The following is a 19,756-nucleotide window of genomic DNA, read 5'->3' as shown; positions in this document are numbered from 1 at the left end:
CAGGGGGAGGTGGTGTTGCCCTCAATTTCCAACCTGGAATGAGAGGAGCCCAAGGTCAGGCTCTATTTTCAGCTGTGCCACCAGCAAACTTGTAGATGAGTCACTTTGTGAAATGTCTGTACAGTGCAGATGGGTACTGCTTGCCTGCCTTCCTTGCTGCTACACATTTTGAGACCCCTAAAAAGGCACTGTGCAGGTGTTGAAATGACTTTAGGTGAGGTGCTGTAGGAAAACCTCTTTCTGCAGGTAACGGTTCTTCCTCCTCTATTGACTGCCACTGGCCAATTTCTTTTACTTTGTCTTAAAAAAAACGTTGGCTGACTGCAGGTCGCTGATGCTCGGTCGGCCCGCAGTTCTTGGTGATGGATATCCCGGTACACGGGTGGGTGATATTTGCAGGGGATGAGATACATCCCATATGCCCATTATAACACTTCCCACCCTCCGAGAACACGAGGGAGATGGTATTGCTGTGTGTCCTTGAGGGAAGAGTTATATCTGGAAAACATTTTGGCTGACTTAGTGTCCGAAAGAGAGGAGCTGCCAGAAGAGAATAGACCTCATCTGTATTTAATTTAAAATATCTGTGATATACGTTCTACTTTTGATACCGAATCTCTGCCTCTTTCTCGTCGAATTGCTGAAAAGCCCTTGTTGCTTTATCCAGCAACAAGGTGACTCAGCTAAATGTCAAACAATGTCAAATTCTGTTAAATAAACTAGCTGCCGTAATTAGAGTATGCGTGGCATTTCTGCTGCCGGTGCTGTGGATTGCTGAAACAAATACCTAGCTATAAACTGTCTTAATTAAAAAACAGCAGGGCAGATGTTTGTGCTTAAATCTTACTGTTGTGAAGATGTTATGATCTTGCTTGCTTGTTGTTGGCCTGATTCAGCCAAGTTGGAGCGACTGCCAGGTGCTGAGTGCCCTGGGCTCACCCGTGCAGCTTGCAAGCTTTGGTGGCTTCCCTCCATCGGGTCTGTTTTAGAAAGCTGACACACACCAGCCCGTGGCTGCTGGGTACCAGCACTCCAGCAGGTCAGCAATGCCGTGGTGCTGTCCTGAAATAAAGGCGTGCTCCGAGCTTGGGGAATTAAGGTCGCTTTGCCGAAGCACAGGGTGTGCCTGGGTCTGGCTGACAGGTCGCTTGTAGGGTGGTGGAGCCGCAGCACCCCGTGCAGATGTGGTGGGTGTTCAGAAGCGTGGTGGCCAAACCCGAATCTCCTGCTGCAGCAACGGGCTGGAAAGGAAGAGGAGAGGAATGGTCGTGGGCCCCAAAGTAGGAGCGCAGTCCCTCCCTTCTTATCCCCTGACTCTGTGCAGCAGTCAGAGTAGGGGCTGGGGGATGCAGGACGCTGATTCTCTTTCTAGCGTGGAGTTGGAGAAGGGAAGATGTCTAAAGTGGGAGATGGACGGCCTCACAGACACCCTCCTGGTCTATCCGTGGTGATCTAGGTGGCAGACAGGGCATGCAGATGGTCTCCTCGGGCGAAAAGGAGCTCCCATTTCTCCTTCCCACAGGAAAGGGCTAGTGCTCAGCCATCACCCCAGCACAGAAGGAGCACTGGTCAGCCGTGCAGCTGCAGCAAGCGCCTGGAGACCCCTCGAGGTCCTTTACCTTGGGCACAGCGATAGCTGTGTCTCACCTTACCTCGTGTGGAACGGGGCTGATGCTGCCTGATCCTTATTTATGTGGAAAGCAAAAGGTGAAACATCGCCCTGTTCAGCTCCCTGCTGCAGGTCTCTCCCTCCCACTGTCTGCACGGCCTTCAATTCCCCTCGGTCCTGGGAAGCGTTTTGCTGCGGGTTTCGTCCCACCTGGGCGTGACGGAGTGCTGGCAGCTGCCCGCCGCTTCGCTGACCTGGCACGTTTTGGCTGTGGTTTTTGCTTTACGCACAGATGATAGCCCCCTTTGTGCTCACTGCTGCTGTTTTGCTGCGGTTGTATTGCTGCAAATTACTAGGCAAGGCTGCCTCCCTGTTGGGGTAATCAAGCTTTATTATTCGACTGTGCTGAAACTCTTCTACCTGCAGGAACAAGAAAAGTGTAACAGAGTTCAGAGCCTTGCCCTCCACGGAGAGGCCACAGCAGGAAAGGGCAGTTTTCCTTTCCTTCAGACACCTTTTTTGTATTGCCTTTCTATCAGTTTATTTCTTCAAATATTTCCCCCCTCTTCCCTCCTACACAAATAAGGACTCTACAGTCCTGTGGGCTATTTTGTAGTTTTATTTTACTTCTTGAGACACACCCTGCTACCCTCAATTTTTCATGATCTTTTTTTTTTTTGTTATCATACTGAGAGGGAAAAATTCACATTTTTATTCCCTTCTCCCCGTTGTATCTTCTTATCAGTTCTTCCTGTCTTCTCTCTGATTTCCCTTTTACTGTTGGAAAAGTCTCCATCAGGGCAGAGGAGGCAGAAAAAAACCACATAAGAAGATCTTTGTGGAGAGGCCAGAGAGCATGACGTATTTTCTAAGATGGCGATATGAGATTCTTGATAGGGAGGAAGAAAGGAGTTTGTGGAAGAGCTGGAATAAAATTTGCCACAAAAACCCGTTTTAGACCAAAGACAATTTGTAAAAAGGCAGAGATGAAAAGCACTGTCTGGCTGTAACAGTGGGACTGTTGGCTGAGCCCACGCCAAAGGCACTGATTTCTCCCTCACCTCTTCTGCTGCCGTATCTGAAGGGCAACCTTTGGAGCTTTGCTCCAAGTTATGGATTTGTCCTCCCTTGTTCCAGGGATCTTGAGGTAATTAATGAAGGAACTTCAGCTGACAAGACTGGTCTGTTGTGCTTCTGGAGAGTACAGTGGCAAACACAAATGACAGAGCCCGGGCAACACAACCCCAGGATTAACACTTTTGCAGTGGCTGACCCTGAGACTCCGTGGCTTGCATTATTTTATTTCTTTTGGCACTAAATAGAAGAGGCATCTGGAGACAAAGCTGAAGCTAGAGGGATGTCAGCTCCTCTTGTCCCACAGTGTCTTCCAAAGCACGGCCTTGGGGAAAACACTGCCCGGCATGAAATCGTCCCGTTGCGCTGGCTACTGGGCCGCGGATCCCTGTGAGGGAGAGGGGCTTGGGCTTTCCGCTTGACTTGCCCGATTTTCCTTACCCCTGGGAAGCTGGGTCCTGTCCCTGATGTCCCAGCCGGGTGGGAGCAGGCCGCCCTCCCACACTGGTCAGGAGCTGCAGGAGCATCACCCGGCCTGCCTCCACTCCCTGCCTCCGGCATGGGGGAGCCGCTGCCAGAAAGGCACCTTCTCACTTCCCTGCTTTCCCACTCGGCTTCTCCTCTTCCCCTGGTTAGGGTGAGGACAGAGGACAGGCTTTTTGGGGTGCGTGCTGCGAGAGGAGCTTGGTGGCCACATCTTGGGGCCCCGGGCAGGATGCCAGTGTGCTGGATGAGGTGGCACCGGCCCGATGACCTGATGGGGTTCCCTGGGGACACACGGGGGGAAGACGAAGGGAGCTGGTGGGCCGGAGCAGGCAAGGTCTGCTCCTCTCCGTTGCTTCATTTTGGCCTCGTTGCTATTTTCTCCTCCTGATTTTGCACCTGAGCTGTTACGAGGGAGGAAACCACGGCACTGCTGCCCCTCTCCTTGGCGGAGGCGAAGCTCCAGACGGTGCTGTTGAGGAAGAGCCGTGCTTTCTCCCCAAGAGAAGAAACGCCCCGGCGCCATCTGGAAGGGGTCCCTGGGGCTTCCTCCTGCCCGGGCCCTGAGGCAGCGGGAGCACGTTGGGGCTTTGCCCCCCGACCCGGCAACGAGCAAAGCAGGTTTTGGGGGCGCGAGCCCCGGCCGAGGGCGGCTGCGGCCTCGCGTGCGCCAGGAGGGCGGTGGGAAGGGCGCGGCGGCGGCCTCGGGCACGGGAGGCGATGGCAGCGCCGCCCAGGCACCTGGGGCCGGCCGGGGAGCGCGGGCGGGAGCCTCCCTCGCCGTGCTGCACAATGCAGGAGGACGGGGAGTAACCTCCAGCGAACGCCAGCCGGGACCGTCCTCGCCCCCGTTCCTGGCCGCTCGCAGGCTGCAGCGGGGAGGTAGAGCTCCTGCCGATGAACTGCATCCCAGGTGGCTATGTCTGCTTCTCCGGTTCGGTTCGGTGTTGTGTTTTTTGTTTTTTTTTTGGCTTTTTTTTTTCCCTTTCAAACGCTGTCTTTTCTCTGGGGAACAGGAAGCTGAGGAGAAAGGCTCGAGCAGGTTTGCAACAGGATTTTGTCGGTGGTGCTGAGTGGCTGCTTTTCTGCTCGGCTGCGTGCGCTCCAGCTTGGCTCCGTCTGGTTTTCCCCAGGCTGCAGGAGAAGCAGCGTTTGTTCAGAGATCTCGGGAGGTTGCTCTTGTGCTGAAGCAGAGAGGCCGGGCTTACCCCAGTAACTGAGGCTGTGGTGACCTTTGGATCCTGCGGTTCCCGTTCCACCTGTGTGGACCAGGATCAAGACCAGGGTCAGCAAAACTAGGATGCGGCTGCGTATAATTCTGTCAAAGAGACTGAATTTCAGCCATGGTTAGTGCATGCAGGGCATTTTCTGCATTTACTGTCCCCACCTCGTGGAGGCAGAACACACGGGGATTTCAAAGGGTGCTCCTTCCCGGTGGTAAGGAGGACCCGTAGAAATGACAGAGATATTCCAATTATTGGCTCCTTTTTCCTTTGAAGAGGTTGTTGCTAGGTGGCATTTAAAAGGAAATACATTCCTCGTCCTAATTCTTAAAGGGATTTTATGAGCAGAAATATATTTATTAAATTTCAGGCTTGTTTTTCGCTTTTGATTATCCTCTCCTGCAGCTCTCTGAGCCTGAGCAGCAAGATATGATTAAGCTATTTTAACTTTTCTTTAGCATCATTTTGAATCCCTGACCCACATGCAAAGGATCAGTATTGCAGCAGTTCAGAGCCAGTCAAAAACAGCTTAAAGGTTAAACCAAAAAAAAAAAAAAAAAGAAAGAGAGAGAGATCAGATAAAGTTTTCTTAGACCAATCATATCTGACTTTTCGGATTAAAGTTTGGATTAAATCATCCTAAACAGTGTGCCTTTCGTACGCAGGTGTAGTCTCTGCAGGTTTGATAGGCACGCACCCAGACACGTCTCCGCTGACTGGTTTGCTGAGTAATACCGGAGCGCTACAAATCACAAGCAGCCTGCGCAGGTAACCAGAGGCGCTCTGCCACGGTCTCCTGAATACGAGGCAGCATGCATTTCCCCCAGAAAAGAAGATCTGCAATGCAGGAACGGGTTCACCGAGCAAACAGGTTCTGGACACAGCCTGCTGCATGGATCCAGCTCCTCGCAGCCCATGGGGCCGTGGGACAGGGGCTCCTCGCAGGCTGTGAGCAGGTGGGAAGGTGAAGGGGGGGCTTTTGTCACTCCGTCCCCTTCTACCCCCCCTGCAGTAAATCAGCGTCGTGAGCCCCTGTCCCCACCTCAGAGGATCTGCGGGGGGGTGGGGAGGTGGCCCACGGCATAGGATGGCTTGAACTCGGTGGGAGAGCCTTTTGGAGGCCATGCCGTAATGCAATATAATTTCCTTTTGATATAGATTTTGTCAATTTTCATTCCTGTTCTTTGAAAAGGGAGGATGCCTCCAGCTTTAAAATGAACTTCTATTTGGGCCGAGGCAGTGTGTTAGCGAGACAGCTAACAGGTCCTTGGCTGGTTTCCACTCAGGCTTATTTAGGACTGGCTGATAAATGGGTGATGCTGTGCCTCTGGTGAGTTACTCTTCAGAAGCTCCTATTGTTCGAGAAAGCAGTTGCTATTGTTTCTTTCTATTTTCTGCTTTGCTAGGAGAGCTATTGCGGAAAATTCATCTCCTGTCTCTTACAAGAGGAGAATGTATTTCCTGTCGGCTCCAGGCTTGAAGGGAAAGCGAGAAGTGCCGGGAGGAAGTGGCTGTTCCTGGGCCGAGCGGCGGGAGGATTGATGATTTTCAGGGGGGCAAGCAGGAGGATTATTTTCTTCAGATCCCATGGAGATATTTTTAGGGTTTAAGTCTTTACGGTTGTCAAGCATGAGGTCATAGGATGCCCTTAGGCTGCTTCGGATTGAAGAACCTGCAAAAAAAGAGCCAGCTGCCAACAACCGCCGGCTTTCAGAGCGCTTGCTTCCCTCCGAGGAAGGAGCTGCCGGAGTTGTAATGAGCCCCGCGTAATCGGGTGCGGGGGGCCTTGGGCTTGGTGTACTGAGCCTGTTTCAAAGGCACCGTCAGGCCTCCTGGAGGCCTTTGGGCATTAACAGGGCTTGAGCCAAAGGCCCAAATTCGTTACAAAAGGAATGAAAAAAATGGTGGAGTGGGTGAGTGGGGTTCTTCTATTTTATTTCTGAATAAAGCTGGGCGCTGACCCTGCTGCTTGCTGCAGTTATTTGCTGTCAGTACTTTTCCACCCGAGGTCCTCTGTAGGTTCAGCTATCCGCTCGTGTGGAGGCAGAGTGTGAGCAGAGCCTAGCATGCATTTTTGAGGGATTTGGGTTTGATTTCTGTAGGCAGTCCCACTTTCTGAAAGATACCTGCCCTTCCAAATTTAGCAGGGAAATGATGGTGACTTCTGCCCAAGTACCTGGTCCTTTTCTCTTTCAACCCTTTCAGAGTTCTTTTTCAGAGTATAGATCCCAAGTCTACAATACAGCAACTGAAATGAACAATACCCATTCCAGGGCAGAAAAAACCTACAGAATGTTTTTCTCCTCCCTTACGCGTTAAGAGTGCAAACAGAAACCACCTTTGGGCAGAAATCAGCATACGCAGAACATGATGTGCCTCTCTTAGACCATCAGAGTCTCCTGATGAGAGTTCTGTAATTACCAAGCCACAGTTTCAAGGGAAAACAAAGAATGGAAAAGTTTTTGTTTTGGGTTTGCTTGAAGCCAGAGCTAATGAGTTTTTTTTTGTTGTTGTTGTTTTTTTTCAACGTGTGATGCTCAACCAAAAAGGTTTTCAGTGCAGTATAGCTGCCTGCAACCAGGGCAGCTTTTCAGTGCAGTAGAGCTGCCTGGATTCCTTGGGGAAATATACAGACCTTTTTGCCCAGAAATTAGTTGGATTTCGATTCTTGTTTTTAAAGGCAATAAATAAACACGATTATAGACTTGAAAAGCAGTTTGAGCTGCACTGGGCTCGTCGTTTCCTCAGGCAGCCGTTCCAGATGAGTGTGCCCTCTACTACTATAATTACTTTTTAAAAATAACTCTGCAAGTCTGTAATCTAAAGTGGCTGGTATGTAGCAAGTCTGAGAGCATTCTGCCTTCAGCCCACAGGCTGGGGAAAAGGTGGCTTTATATAAGGGTTTGCTTGTCTTCATCTCTCGGTTGAAATCTGACTTTCTCCCACAATCCATCAACAAATGACCCATATAATGAAAGTGCTTTTTAACACAGGAGTCAGGCTTGCCAGGGACTATGATGGCTTTGCAGTCCCACAGGCTCTAGAGATTCCCTCTGGATGTTTCTTCTCTGCCAGATCTTGTCTCTGTTGTATTCGTATTTAAGCTGCCTAGGCAATATAGGAGAGCAGAGCCCTGCTGAGATTCACAGCTAAGTAATAGCCCAGAACTCTGTTTGCAACTGTTTTCATCCCACTTTGCCTTTTGGCTGGGCCAGCTGATTTATTTATACACTCACATGCTTAAAATAAGTTGCGATTATTTTTTTCCTGAGGATTTGGAAACAATGAACCTGGGAATTTGCTGCCTGATCACAAGTGATTTCTCCCACTCTATTTTCTCTATTTATGAAGCCTTTTGGACGCTGATGTTCTTAAGTGTGTGGTTTGCAGACCTTCCTGCTCCACAATGTGGCTATTTTAAGGCTCTCATGAACATGTTTGTTCTAACACATAAGGGGATCTTTACACTCAAGAACAGAGCGAGGGGATACTGCAGGCAGGGATTTGCCAGGCTGAATGTACTTCCATTCGAGTGAAGTAACTTATGGCAGTGTCTAAGCCCTACGACTTTTTTGGAGTTGTAGTCCTGTTTAAAGGGAAAACTGAAGCGGAGAGAGGGAATAACAGGGGAATTAGAAAGAGGAAAGCAAGGGTAGGTAGATGAGGAAAAGAAAGTGAGTCCTAAAAGTGGGAAACTCGATCCTCTTGAGCTTCTCCCATTCACAGAGGTGCTAATACAGGCCCCAGGCTTGTGCTCGGGATGGAGATAATTAATGTTTGCTCTCAAATTTCCTTGGGTCTGAAGCTAAGCACTTTCACCATGTCATTTTCTATCAGGGTTTCGCCACCTCTAAATAAAGAGCAGAAAATGACATTCCTTCTGATTTTACATCCTAACCCCTGGCAGGTTCCGACTCGCAGGTTCCTTCTCCTGTTCAGGGCTGTGAGCGGCACGGGGCTGACCCCGTATAAGCAAAACATGGGCAGCCTGCTTTGGCACCCGATGGGTTTTTAGCACAGGTGCTGGGGCTGGCAGGCAAGCTTCACTTCTTCACTGCGTGCGCTGTCGGGGTGAAAGATGCAGTTGGACGTCACTCTTCCCACCAAATGCAGAGTAGCTTGGTATCCTCTCGGGCAAGCGGTAAAACCACCGGATCAGAGTACAAGGAAAAGGCATTTGCTGCCTGTTCCCACCAGGCAGTGTCGTCACCACTGGTCTATTTAAGTCATTAGCTTCCAAGATGCGGAGAGGAGAAGGGAGAATATTTCTAGCCTAGTCCCAGCTCCTGCAAAACACAGAAAATGCCAAATTGTGTTTAACACGTTTCCTCTTGAGAGGAGAGGTCTCCTATAGATAATAATAATCCTTTCAGCAACATCTCCAGCAAACAAGGCTTTGTCCAAAGAACAAAGAAAAAGTCGCAAGCTTGAAATATGCCTGAATTTCCTGAGTGCACTCGCTGCTGCATACAGGCAGGAAGCTGTGTTATTCTGGTTTGGATGTTTGCTCTGAAGTGACATAAACAGAGCACTGGGTCTCCCGGGATCCTGAGCTGACCCGTGGACCAGGGGATGAGGTTTCACAGTAGTACAAGGGCTGCTGAGTAGTTGTGCTGCTCCGTGCCTGCTTCCTTCTCCTTCCTAGCCAAATCCATCCCCTGAAGATGCCGGGTGGATGTGGGGGCAGGCAGCAGAGGCAGATGTTGGAGCCATGGTGCACGAGGGTGTTAAGCTGCCAGCCAGCAGGGAACTCATTTCCTGCCCAATTATGAAAACAGCTGATCTGTGACATTTTAAGAAGGGGGAGAAAATACAGGGCAGGGGAAGGAAGGCCCCGGCTATGTAAATATTTACTTTTGCACAATGTCCTAGCCACCCCCTTCTCCCAGGGGCTGGGAGAAGAAGGGGTTGCTTGCTGCTGGGTCTGGTAGGTGGTGACAGGGGACAGGAGAGCCACCAGCGGGCAGCCAGCAGCTGGAGTGAGCATGCAAGCTGCCAAGCAAAAGCTTCCCAGCTGGAGCTGGGATGCTGCCCCACGTGGCACCCCTTCTTGCGGCATCCCACGGCCGGCGATGTGCTGCAGCACCACCAGAGCTGCTTGGAGCACTTGCCTGGCCTTCTTCCCACTCCACAGTCTTAGATGGTGCAGGACCACACCGTCTAAGCCATGTTTCTGCAGCGCAGCAGGCTGTGGTGGTTGTGTCAACGTGGGGTGAGCTGCACCTGAGATGTGCCCGTAACGATGACGCCGACCCACTGGCTGGTCTCGGCATATTCTGCTTCCCCGGTGGTGTCTGTGGCACCAGAAGGGTTAAAGTAGGCAGGATTTGGAGATTTGTTTCATGCAAGTGGTTGATCAGAGATACCTGGAGCCTGTTTGTCCCCACCTGTTTCATCAAGGAAATATTGGCTAAGCTGGCTCCCCAGGATATGCTCCATCACTCAGTGAATAAACATCAGGGATTTTGTGCTGCGGATTAATTCTGCTGCTGGAAATTGTACCCCATCTGTGGTCAGATGACATCTTTTTTTTCTTGGAATGGGACCAAGGTTAAGAAGACAGGCAGGTTAGTTAAAATATGTCAAAATCTCTTGGGTGTAAGTAAAGACTGCAAATAGAAGCTTTTTAACTTGGAAGGGGACTTTAGAGTGATATGATCGGGTTCAATTTAGTCCAAATATTGCTTTATGCCATTAAGCTGTTATCAAGTTTTGGTTCAATTGCAATAGTTTTATGGCTTTAGCGTAGTGGGAACAGTTGTAGCCTTTATGCAACTATAACATTTTCCCCTGAAATGTTTGCTGTGAAGACTGCTGCATTGTGCAGGAACCCGAAGGTGAAACGGCATGGAAATGAATAACAGTGGAAATGACCTTTCCTACCCCTTTTCATTGTCCGTTCCAAAGTAACTACAAAATCTAAGGGTTTGCATTGTGAACAATGAGGGGATTTAAATAAGATTATTTTTACATTCTCATTAACGAGTCCTCAAAGTCAGTAATAAAAGTTAAACATTTTTACTTATTTCCTCTTGAGCTGCAGGCATGCCTGATTCAGCAGTGTCTTAAGATGATTTGTCAGGATGAGAAAATAAGTCACATCCTTCTTCCTCTTGGGATTAGGGAACTAGAGTAATCCTGTACCCATAATATTATTTCAGTTGGGTTTGCATAATAGCCTGGAAATGCTTATACTCGATGCAACGCTTTGTAATTGCGACGTTGGATCCTTTGAAGTTAGATTAATTCATGTCACAGAGTCAGATCTGCACAAATATAATAAAATACATTTTTTTCCCGGTGTTTTTTTTTTTACTAGCCCTCATTTCCTTATCTGACTTCCACTGTGGTCAATCAGAAGCGAGTGGATTTTAGTGCTGTTTCTCCAGACAGCCAGCACCACCACAGCCGGGAGAGTCCAGTCTCACGTTTGGTGCCCTGACATGTCAGCGTGACCGTGGGTTTAGGAAGATCCTGGTGCACCAAAAGACTCTTGCTGCCTGCATGCATATGTTTGAAAGCTCTGCAGACCTCGAGCACTTCCACCCAATCACTGTAGTTGATTCTCTGTGAGCCAAGGTTTTTCACAAGCATCTGGACTCTTATTCCTGGTTTACATTAGAGAAAGTGAGAGAAATCAGCCCCCCGTAATTACTGTCAAGCTGTGAGCTAGGCACATATGTCAATATTTTCAGGGTCACAACTCAGCTCTTTATTTTTAATATACTTTGTTATTAGTAATCACTTTTGAAGCGATTGAAAATCCCACCCATAAGTTTCTGTAGCGTTGAGCCTACTCAGCCTTGACCTCTGCTCCCAGCAGTATCCTTGGATTTACTGTTGATTTCGGCAGGAGCAGTTACAGCAGGTCCAAGGGCTTTAGAAAACCCTTTCCCTGTGTTTTTCTATATAAAGCCCATCACTGTGGCTGCCAGATTGTATGACACTAGGTTTTAAAAAGACTTAAGAATGAAATCGAACTGATAAGGAGGCTAAGATGCAGTAAAGCTCAGCAAAGTCAATTTGCTTTCTTTCCGAGGAAAAAAATGACTTTCACGAGGTTTTAATTTTGTCTCACCCGAGTGGAAAAACAATCCGTTTGGGTTCGCTCTGTGCATGCACGTTGGGTGTGTGTGGATGCTGCTCCCACGAAGCCCCAGAGACAGCTTCGTCGTGTGCGGGCGTGGGAGCGAGGGGAAGGCTGCCTGGGGCTGGAGCCCGCGCCGGGGGCTCGCGTTTAACTTCTCTCCTTCCCTCAGCCCTAGGGTGTGATCCGGGAAATCGTCGGGTAAGGCCGTGTGTAGTCACTAATCCTGCCCAGGACTCATCCCCAGTTTTTCCTCTGCTGCAGGTGTTTTAGGAAGAGGCAATGGAAGATCTGGGGATGCAGGTGAGATAGAGGAGGCTCGGCTCTACCCCTGGTCTCGTTGTGCTTCTTTATTGGGCAAAAAATAGAGATAAATGAGATTTGCCACATCTCCCTATGGCGTTATAAGAATAAATCCATACAACACTGTGTAGCACCCAAGTACTGGAGCAGGACAGACCTGTGATTACCTAGGACAGACCGGTGCCTGCACTGCTCCGTGTTCCCCTCTGCCTGCAGATGTCCCCTGGAGCAGGGTGGTCTCTTGGTGTGGCAGCACCGATAAATACTGTGCTCTTATGGATTAGATTATTCCTCATCAAGTCGCTCTCCGTTTTGCTGGAGGTCAGCTATACTCATCATCTGGCAGGCTTTTCTCCCCCCTGGGCCCCTTTCTTTCGCAATTAGCCCAGATCCTTTGTTCTGCGGTGTCAGCTGGAGGGACGGTACTTGGGGCAGCCGCGAAGAAAAGCCGTGCCGGCGAGGGCGATGTCTCCGAGCTCTGCTCCTCTCTCTCTTCTCCTCTTCTCCTGCCACCAGCTCCCTGCACGCGATGCTCGCCCCGTGCGGCGCCTTTGTCCTGTTCAGTGTCGTCCCTTCCCTGGTTCACCTCCCCTTGAAAAGAGAGGCCAGATGTAATCCTCTGGTAAGCCCTAAAATTGGCAGGATTTTCGTGTTTGTTTCCCTCCTCCTGTTTTATTTTCCTAAGCCTATAGATTGACTTTATTTCTCTGAAAAGTTTCTAGGCTGCTATTCATCCGCTTTTAATTAAGGCAATATAGGGAATTAGGACTTTCACAGGGGTGGTTCTGGTGATGGCTACGAGTGTTTTTGTTGGTTTTCCTCCCTTCTGAGTAACTGTGTGGAAGTGAGAGTTTGAGCTTTTTAATTACTGGAGAGTTAAATTACTGCGTTATGGTGAATTGATTCCTTTGCAAGGGAAAAGAAAACCTTCTTGGCTGCTGCTGTGTGCAATGGCACAAGTAAGAGAGGAGGGTGTGCTGCTTCATCCTCCGGGGGACAGGAGGGTGGCCAGGACGAGGAGGGAATGTGAGGGTGGGCATCAAAGGGCTGAGGGTTGGCATGGGGACACAGTGGGATCTGTGGCTTTCACAGGACAGCATGGGGGGAGACCGGGGGAACCCAGTCTCAGCCTTTTTCCCACAAGAGCTTGCTTTACAGGAGGCTGCACGAGGCACGGTTTCGTGTGACGTTGGGACCACAATAAAAGCGCGTGGGTACGGGGCAGCACGGATGCATGGCAGAAAAAACTGCTCACTTTTCGTCTTTCTCCATAAAACACAGCCTCATGCAAGCAGAGGCCGCTACGGGCAGGGTGTAGGAACCTCCCTTTGGCGTTCAGGGATCCCAAACTGGGCTTTTTCTGGGCTACAGCTGCTGGGGCAGCCAGCGAAAACCTCCATCCCAAGGCGCGATTCTTTTGGGTGGGCAAGTGAGCGATCTCAAGAGCAGGTCTCAGGCTGACCTAGGGAAGCAGCTGGCTTTTCCGCCCGGAGTGTTTGAATTATTTCAGGATAGTTTTACAGAGCGACAGACTCCAGCAGGAAATTTTCCGAAGAGCCCAAGTGTCATCTGACCCCGGCTCCTGTTTTCTGAAGTGTCAGTGTGTTCCCGGTGCGTGTTTGTGTGCTTGAAATTCTGACTTCTGTTTCAAATCTGTTAGCTATTTTAATACAGTGGAAGGAAAGCTATTATCCTGAGCATCAAGAGCATCAGAATGCTTGCAGGAAAACCTGTCTTTGCAAGTGGCTCCTTGGGAAGGGTGGATAATCGTTTTCAGTCTCATTAACTTCTGTATCTTGCTTCTGTTGTTCTTGAATGTGGTGTTTTCCTGCACAGGGACACAGCTTCTCTTGGCTTCCTCGCCCCATAAGCCACATGTAGGGCCTCGTGATGCTGCAAAGCAGCCAGTGTGGGTGCTTGTGTCCCTTTTTGAAGTCCTGTGGGTCCATCTCAGTGCCAGCACTTAAACAGGGGGCCGTCCCCTCCAAGCTCCTCTCTGTTTTCTCTCCTCTGTAGCCTGAAGCTGGCTGGCATTCCCCAGAGGACCACGGATGCTGCATATGTTTCTAATCTCCGCGTGGCATATCCAAGCTATGTTCTCACTCCCAGCAATGAGACACCATCTCTGATGTCAGTCAGTTTGCTTTTCGTTCGTGCTAGTGCTGGGGCCAGACTCAGCCCTCATTAATGCCTTTTTCTTTTGGAAACGTGCACTTCCCTTTCTGCGGTGTTCCTCTATTGCAATACCTTGAAGGGCCAGGAAGGAGTTTTTCTGTGCAGCTTTTGTGATGCCTGTGATTCCTCGGGGAATTTCAGGTGCTGTGGGCGTAGTCTGTGATGTGCTGAGAAGGTTTCCTGGGGACTAGGAGATGATCTAAAGCAAATCTGACTTGTTGGGCTGACTCAGGAGTGACCCTCCTCAACCACTCCCAGGCAGCTGAGCTGTCTGAAGAGTTACGTGCAGGGGATCAGCCTGCATGTTCTTACAGATAATGTTCTGTGCGCCTTCAAAATATCAGAAATCGATCAGATTCTTTGCATTGTGTATATTTTCAAAGTGGTCGTTTTTGTGCCCGCTTTTTCAAGTGACAGATACATAACGAAAATTCAATGCAATGACTGAAATGCACCTATCTTGTCCTGCTGGCACATGAACACAAATTAATAAACGGTGAGTTAAAATTAACTATGTGGAAAATAGCAAACTTTTAAAATTTTTCTTTGGATGACACTGACGTACAAAAGATATACCTGTGGAAAAGAGTAGTCTAGCACTTCTTCTGGGTAAATAAGATGAAAAAGAAGGTATGTGAAAGAAGATTGCTATATTAACTCAGAGTGATTTGAGGATCTGCTTGGGATTCAAACGGTTCTCCTTGAAGAGAACATAAAATAAGGGGAGTATGCTGGAAAGTGCATACTTAGGAAACGTTCAAGATATGTGCATAAGCTAAGGCTTGACCAGCATCAGTGACTGAATGGAATGGGCAGCCTTTAATGTTGAGTATTTCTTGTATTTCTTGCAATCGGGTAGTTTCGGTCTACGGCCTGGGTTTTGTTTTTGCCAGGTGCCAAGTGGTAATCAGGTGCTGTCCTGTGTTTGTACAGTGGGATGGTGGGTTTCTACTCTGGGAATAAATATTTTGGAAAGTACCTTCAGGTTCCTTGCAGAAGACCTGCTCCTCTCCACCCCGTTCCTTCTGCCCTCATACCCCTGGTTGGGAAGTGACATTTCCCCTCTGCCTTTCCGCTGTGCTGATCCCAGGAAGGGACCCGCTCTCACCCTGCCCAGGGAAAAAAAGTGTGGGCTTTTTCTGCTCGGATCTCCATGGAAAAATGTTACATGGGGTGAGGCTGAATTCCGTTCAAACATAAATAGAGTAGCATACCCCAGAATATCTTTTCAGTCTAAATCCTGCTCAGCAGTTGAAAGTCCCAAGTACCAATAAAGTCCCTGACTAATGAACATTACTCAGTTCCTTTGGGTGCTTGGCTAGGGGCACTCATAGTTTCCAGTCATACGTTTACTCCTTCTTACTTTAAGCCATCCTGTTTTCCTTCAGTCTTTCAGCCCTAAAGGAACATTGAGTAACTTTGTGTTCTGCTTCTTAATGGCAAAGGCAAGGGATCCCGGAGACACCGATCTCATTGGCTTCCATTCCTGCTACCTGCAAACAGCTTTATCTCTGGTGCCAGTCGAGGCATTAGTTTTCTGGCTTATTTTCCACCACCCTTTCTGACTCTTTCTCTTGCCCCTTTTCCACTGGAATCAAAAAGAGAATTGGGGTTTTCCAAGCAGAAGTGTTCCTCTGGGTAGAGATTTCTTGTAACTTCTTGTAATTTCTACACAGTAGAGATGAATCAGCATCAAGGCATTTGCTCTGCACCCTGCATTTGATGGGCAGAGAGGAAGGGATTAAAATTCAAACCTGAACTGATGTTTTGCAAATGATCTCAGTAAAAGGAAGGTCAGCCACAATTTCTGGCTCGTTCAGTCTTGAGTCCCCATGGAAAAATAAAGAACAACCAGCCCCCAGATTTGTCATTAGCCTGGCACATGGGGGACCCTACACTATATTCAGTTCCTTGTGCTGTCTTGCAGGAGCTTGCCTGCAAGAATAAGCACCTGCCTTACGGACGTGAATGAGACCTGTGAGTCTTTGATCTGTCATTCATACCTTGCCACATATCATCCAGAACTGCAGCCTGGCCCCAGCGTTTAGTGACGTTCAGCATTCAGTCACATCCCCAGGGACCTTGTGCCCAGCCGGAGCACATTCAGGCGGGCAGTGGTTTTGCTGAGAGGTCTGCACTCGTGGCCCAACTGGAGCTGCCAGAGTTGCGATTTCAAGTATGCGACCCACTGCCCTAGCTGAGTCTGCTCCTGTTGTGCCACCGGGATAGATGCACATCAGAGGGAAGACCATGAATGGTTTAGGTGGTTGTGTGACCCAGGAACTAGTTTTGCACCTTCAGATCAGAACGTGGGGCTGTGAAATGGTGGCTTGAGCTTTGTCACTGAGTGCAGGCCCAAGCAAACCTGCACTCAGCTGGTCCGTCCTGGCCTGGCTCCAGGTGTTCTGTGTAGGTCTGCTGGTGGGGGGAAGTACTCTGAAATATCTATCTACAAATCCTGATGTACGCTACAATCCAGTTTTTAGGCTGTGCTGTGTTGGTATATTTGACCTGTTTCATTTTTGCCAGGTGGGCACTGTATAAAAGTATCACCAGGCAGTGAAGTATCTCCATCTTCGGAGTCTAACACAGTGAATTCTGAACGGCAACACTACACCTCAGATTATCACTAGGGATAAAGAAGAATCCTACGTCCAATTGACCATGGCAAATCCAATTCAAGCTGCAAAGGGATATTTTTCCTCCCATTAGGCAAAATGTGATTAATTTCCCATGTGGAAAATTGTTCAAGACAGACGTGCTCGTAAATTATGGCATAAGAGATCCTATTACTGGAAGCTCCATCAAAACCTACTGTGCCTCCAGAAATAGCAATAAGAAGATAATTATATTAACAGTCTTTGTTGTTATTTGATGTATGGCTGACATAGGCTGTAAGCTTATTTTCTGCCAGATTGGAGCCTCCATTTGAGGATGGATGCTTTGATGTTTGTGGACATGAACAATAATCCTTGGTTTCTGACACTTGAAATTAAAATTATTACAGGAAAGTTTTTAAATGGGTGATTGAAAGCCAATAGGTGCAAATGAGCCCAGAGTTTAAAATGATGTCACCTCTGGGGATAAAGACTTAAAAACTTCATATCTAAAAGGAAACTCAATTTTACCAGCCAGGTTTCTTGAAGGAGCTGTTCTAGGTTCTGTGCTGTTCAACCCAGGATCTGCAAAAGAGGGTGTAAGTGATATAACTAGCTTGGTTGGTCACACAGTTACTTAGGATATTCAAATTTGGAGCTGACTGCAGAAAGCTGGAGGAGGAACTCCTGATGTCAATGGCAGAAAGGCAGTTCAGTGTTAGTAACCACAAAGCAATGCTGTGAAGGAAAAAAAAAAGTTGTTGCAATCCAGGGATGAGATTTCAGTAGGTCTGAGGATGTTTCCACAAAAACTGCGTCTCAATAGTCAGCAGCAGTCAGAAAGCCAAATGTGGTGTTGTAAAGAATTAGGCAAAGAATGGAGAACAAAACACAGAGCTTCAGCTGCGGAAATCCACGATTTCCCCACATGGTGAATACCATGTGCAGTTCTGGTCACTGCCTCTCAAGGAAGGTGTAATAAACTAAGGTGCTGAGAAGGATGACAGAGGTGAATCGGCTTCTGTATGAGGAGAGTAAATAGATGAGAAATCTTCAGTCTGGAACAGAGGTGATGGGTGGGTTAGTGTAGAAGTTTGTGAAATCATGAAGGATTTGAGAGAGTGATGGGGACATGATATATATATATATATGTATATATATATATATATTTCTCAGAATGCAAAAACCAGGTGCAGCCTGTGAAATTTGGAAAGCAAGCTTAAAGTGAATGAAAAGGAGTATGTAATCACATGCCATGTGATTAAATTAGGAAATTCATTTCCAGACGTCTCCGTAGGGACCACAATATCCGTGGGCTTAGAAAAGTACTAGAACGATTTTTGTGGGATATTTTCTAAAAAATATTTTCTAATTCAGATAAAGTCTAACAACTGATGTGCAGTAATGGGGAGTATATATCAAGAGACGGATCCCATTACACGTGTCTTGTTCCTTGAATTTCTTCATCTTTTACTGGCCACTCTTGTAGACAGGGAGCCGTACTGCAGCTAGACCTTCACCCCAACCAAATGTGACACTGACATCGCTGCAACAAAGTGGACTAAATCTTCTGTCACTTGTCAGTGTGCTATAACAATGAGTGAAGCTGCTTTCTTGAACTGCAGCAGCTAGACACATGGATGGCTATTCCCATCTAGAAGTGGAGGAGATGGCATCTGTGCATTCTCAGCCTTGTACTTGGAGACCACAAGTCTGCAGGCTGGACCACCCCAGAGGGGTTACCTGAGGTACCCAATAGTGGGACTTTATATCTCTGGCCAGACCTGCATAGCGCTGCACACCAGGACACAAAGGCAAACAGCATTTGGGGAGCTGCCATTCCAGTGCGGTGGCACAGAGGGAGAAAGACCAGTTTGTTTGGTGGTGTGTATTTTGTTAGCAGTCAGTCCCGTTTGGCTGCTCCATGTCTCCGTGGCTTCAAATGCAATTAATCAGGGCCCGAAAGGGTAATTATCAGCTCACATTCCTAATTCAGATTTCTGTGCCTATTCATTTTACTGTTTTTTCTTTAATTTAGCAATAAAGTTGGGGTTATTTTTATGTTTTTATGCTTCTGGCCCAGTGATCCTTATTAAAAATAAAAAAATAACAAAACATTAGTTTCCAGTCTGCCTTTTTTTCTTCTTCCTGGGCAGTAAAAAGGACAGAGTAACCATGAAAGGGAAACGAGAGTGTGCATAGGCCTAGGGTCCTGCTGTCACCTTGGCTGACGGCACTTTTCCTTTCAAGGGGCGAGTAATTGGTGAGAACGTTAATCCCTGAAAGAGGCTTTTGATTCTGCGGCTTTCGATGGGAAAAGCTGCCGATAGCTGACAGGGCTGCTTTCTCCTGTGTTCGGACGTAGGCTCCTCGCTGAACCCAGGAGAAGCTCTGGGGCAGCAGCTCTGTCTCCCACCAGTGCTCTCGCACCCATAAGCAGTGAATTTACCGACATGTGGCGGAGCCCAGAAGAATGGCCTGGTTTTTCAGGGAGATGAATCTCAGCTCTCGTATGGCCATAGTAGGCACTGCTGGTGCCGAGTTGCACGTGAACATATTTTGGGTTAGATGGCCTGAGCTGGAAATGCCTGAAGTGCTCGTGCGTGGGAGAGCTGGCTGTGAAGGAGGCTGCTTATCTGACAAATAATTACAAAATTATTTCCCTATTCCTGTGCGGCAGCTGAGCCACGGTAGCTGTGCGAGTGCTCTCAGGCAGGCAGCCGATACGGAGCAACAGGGGGGAGCTTTGCTGTCCCTGGGAGGCCGAGTGAGCGCAGGCTGGCTCCTGTCGGTGCAGGCCACACACGTCCATGTGGGTCACCATGGCCACTGCCTAACATGGGGCTTGTGCAGGCCCTGAGCAGTTGGCCAGCCGTGCATCTAGCACCCAGGGAGGTGATGTGGGTGGCTTCATGGTCAAGAGTTAAAGAGGAGGTGCTGCTGGGTGGACTGGCCATGGGCCTGACCCAGAAGCTGTTTTGTAAGGCATATTAAAAAGGTGTGTCTGGAACCAGAGAATGATGCCCTCGGTTTGAGATGGTGTCGTGGGCTGCAGATGAGCTTCCCGTCTCAGAATCTGCCTTTGGTCTGGTTGTTGTTTGATGGCTTGCCTCCATGTCTTAGCCTGCTGAAAATTCAGCATAAAACTAGTCTGAGGTTTAGCTTGGGGGGTTCTGGGAGAGCACTTCTCTTTGGAAAGAAGGAA

The 19,756-nt window shown here is 48.6% G+C and overlaps 1 protein-coding gene across 4 annotated transcripts in view; it reads left to right on the top strand.

Moving 5' to 3' along the window:
• The window catches only part of SH3PXD2A (SH3 and PX domains 2A), a 252,617-nt gene that overhangs the window by 70,398 nt on the left and 162,463 nt on the right, over positions 1–19,756 (top strand). The window contains exon 1 of one of the 4 annotated variants that reach the window (XM_080597792.1): positions 3,937–4,079. The exons of the other annotated variants lie outside the window; for them this stretch is intronic. Coding sequence (XP_080453918.1) covers positions 4,064–4,079 — 16 coding nt within the window. The 5' untranslated portion in view covers positions 3,937–4,063. Of the gene's footprint in view, positions 1–3,936; positions 4,080–19,756 lie in introns of those variants that run through there. 4 annotated transcript variants of the gene reach the window in all.

The sequence above is a fragment of the Anser brachyrhynchus genome, assembly GCF_964034855.1.
Source record: "Anser brachyrhynchus genome assembly, chromosome: 6".
NCBI lineage: Eukaryota > Metazoa > Chordata > Aves > Anseriformes > Anatidae > Anser > Anser brachyrhynchus.
Note: the sequence above shows the minus strand (reverse complement) of the source record. Positions and strands in the feature narration are given on the sequence as shown.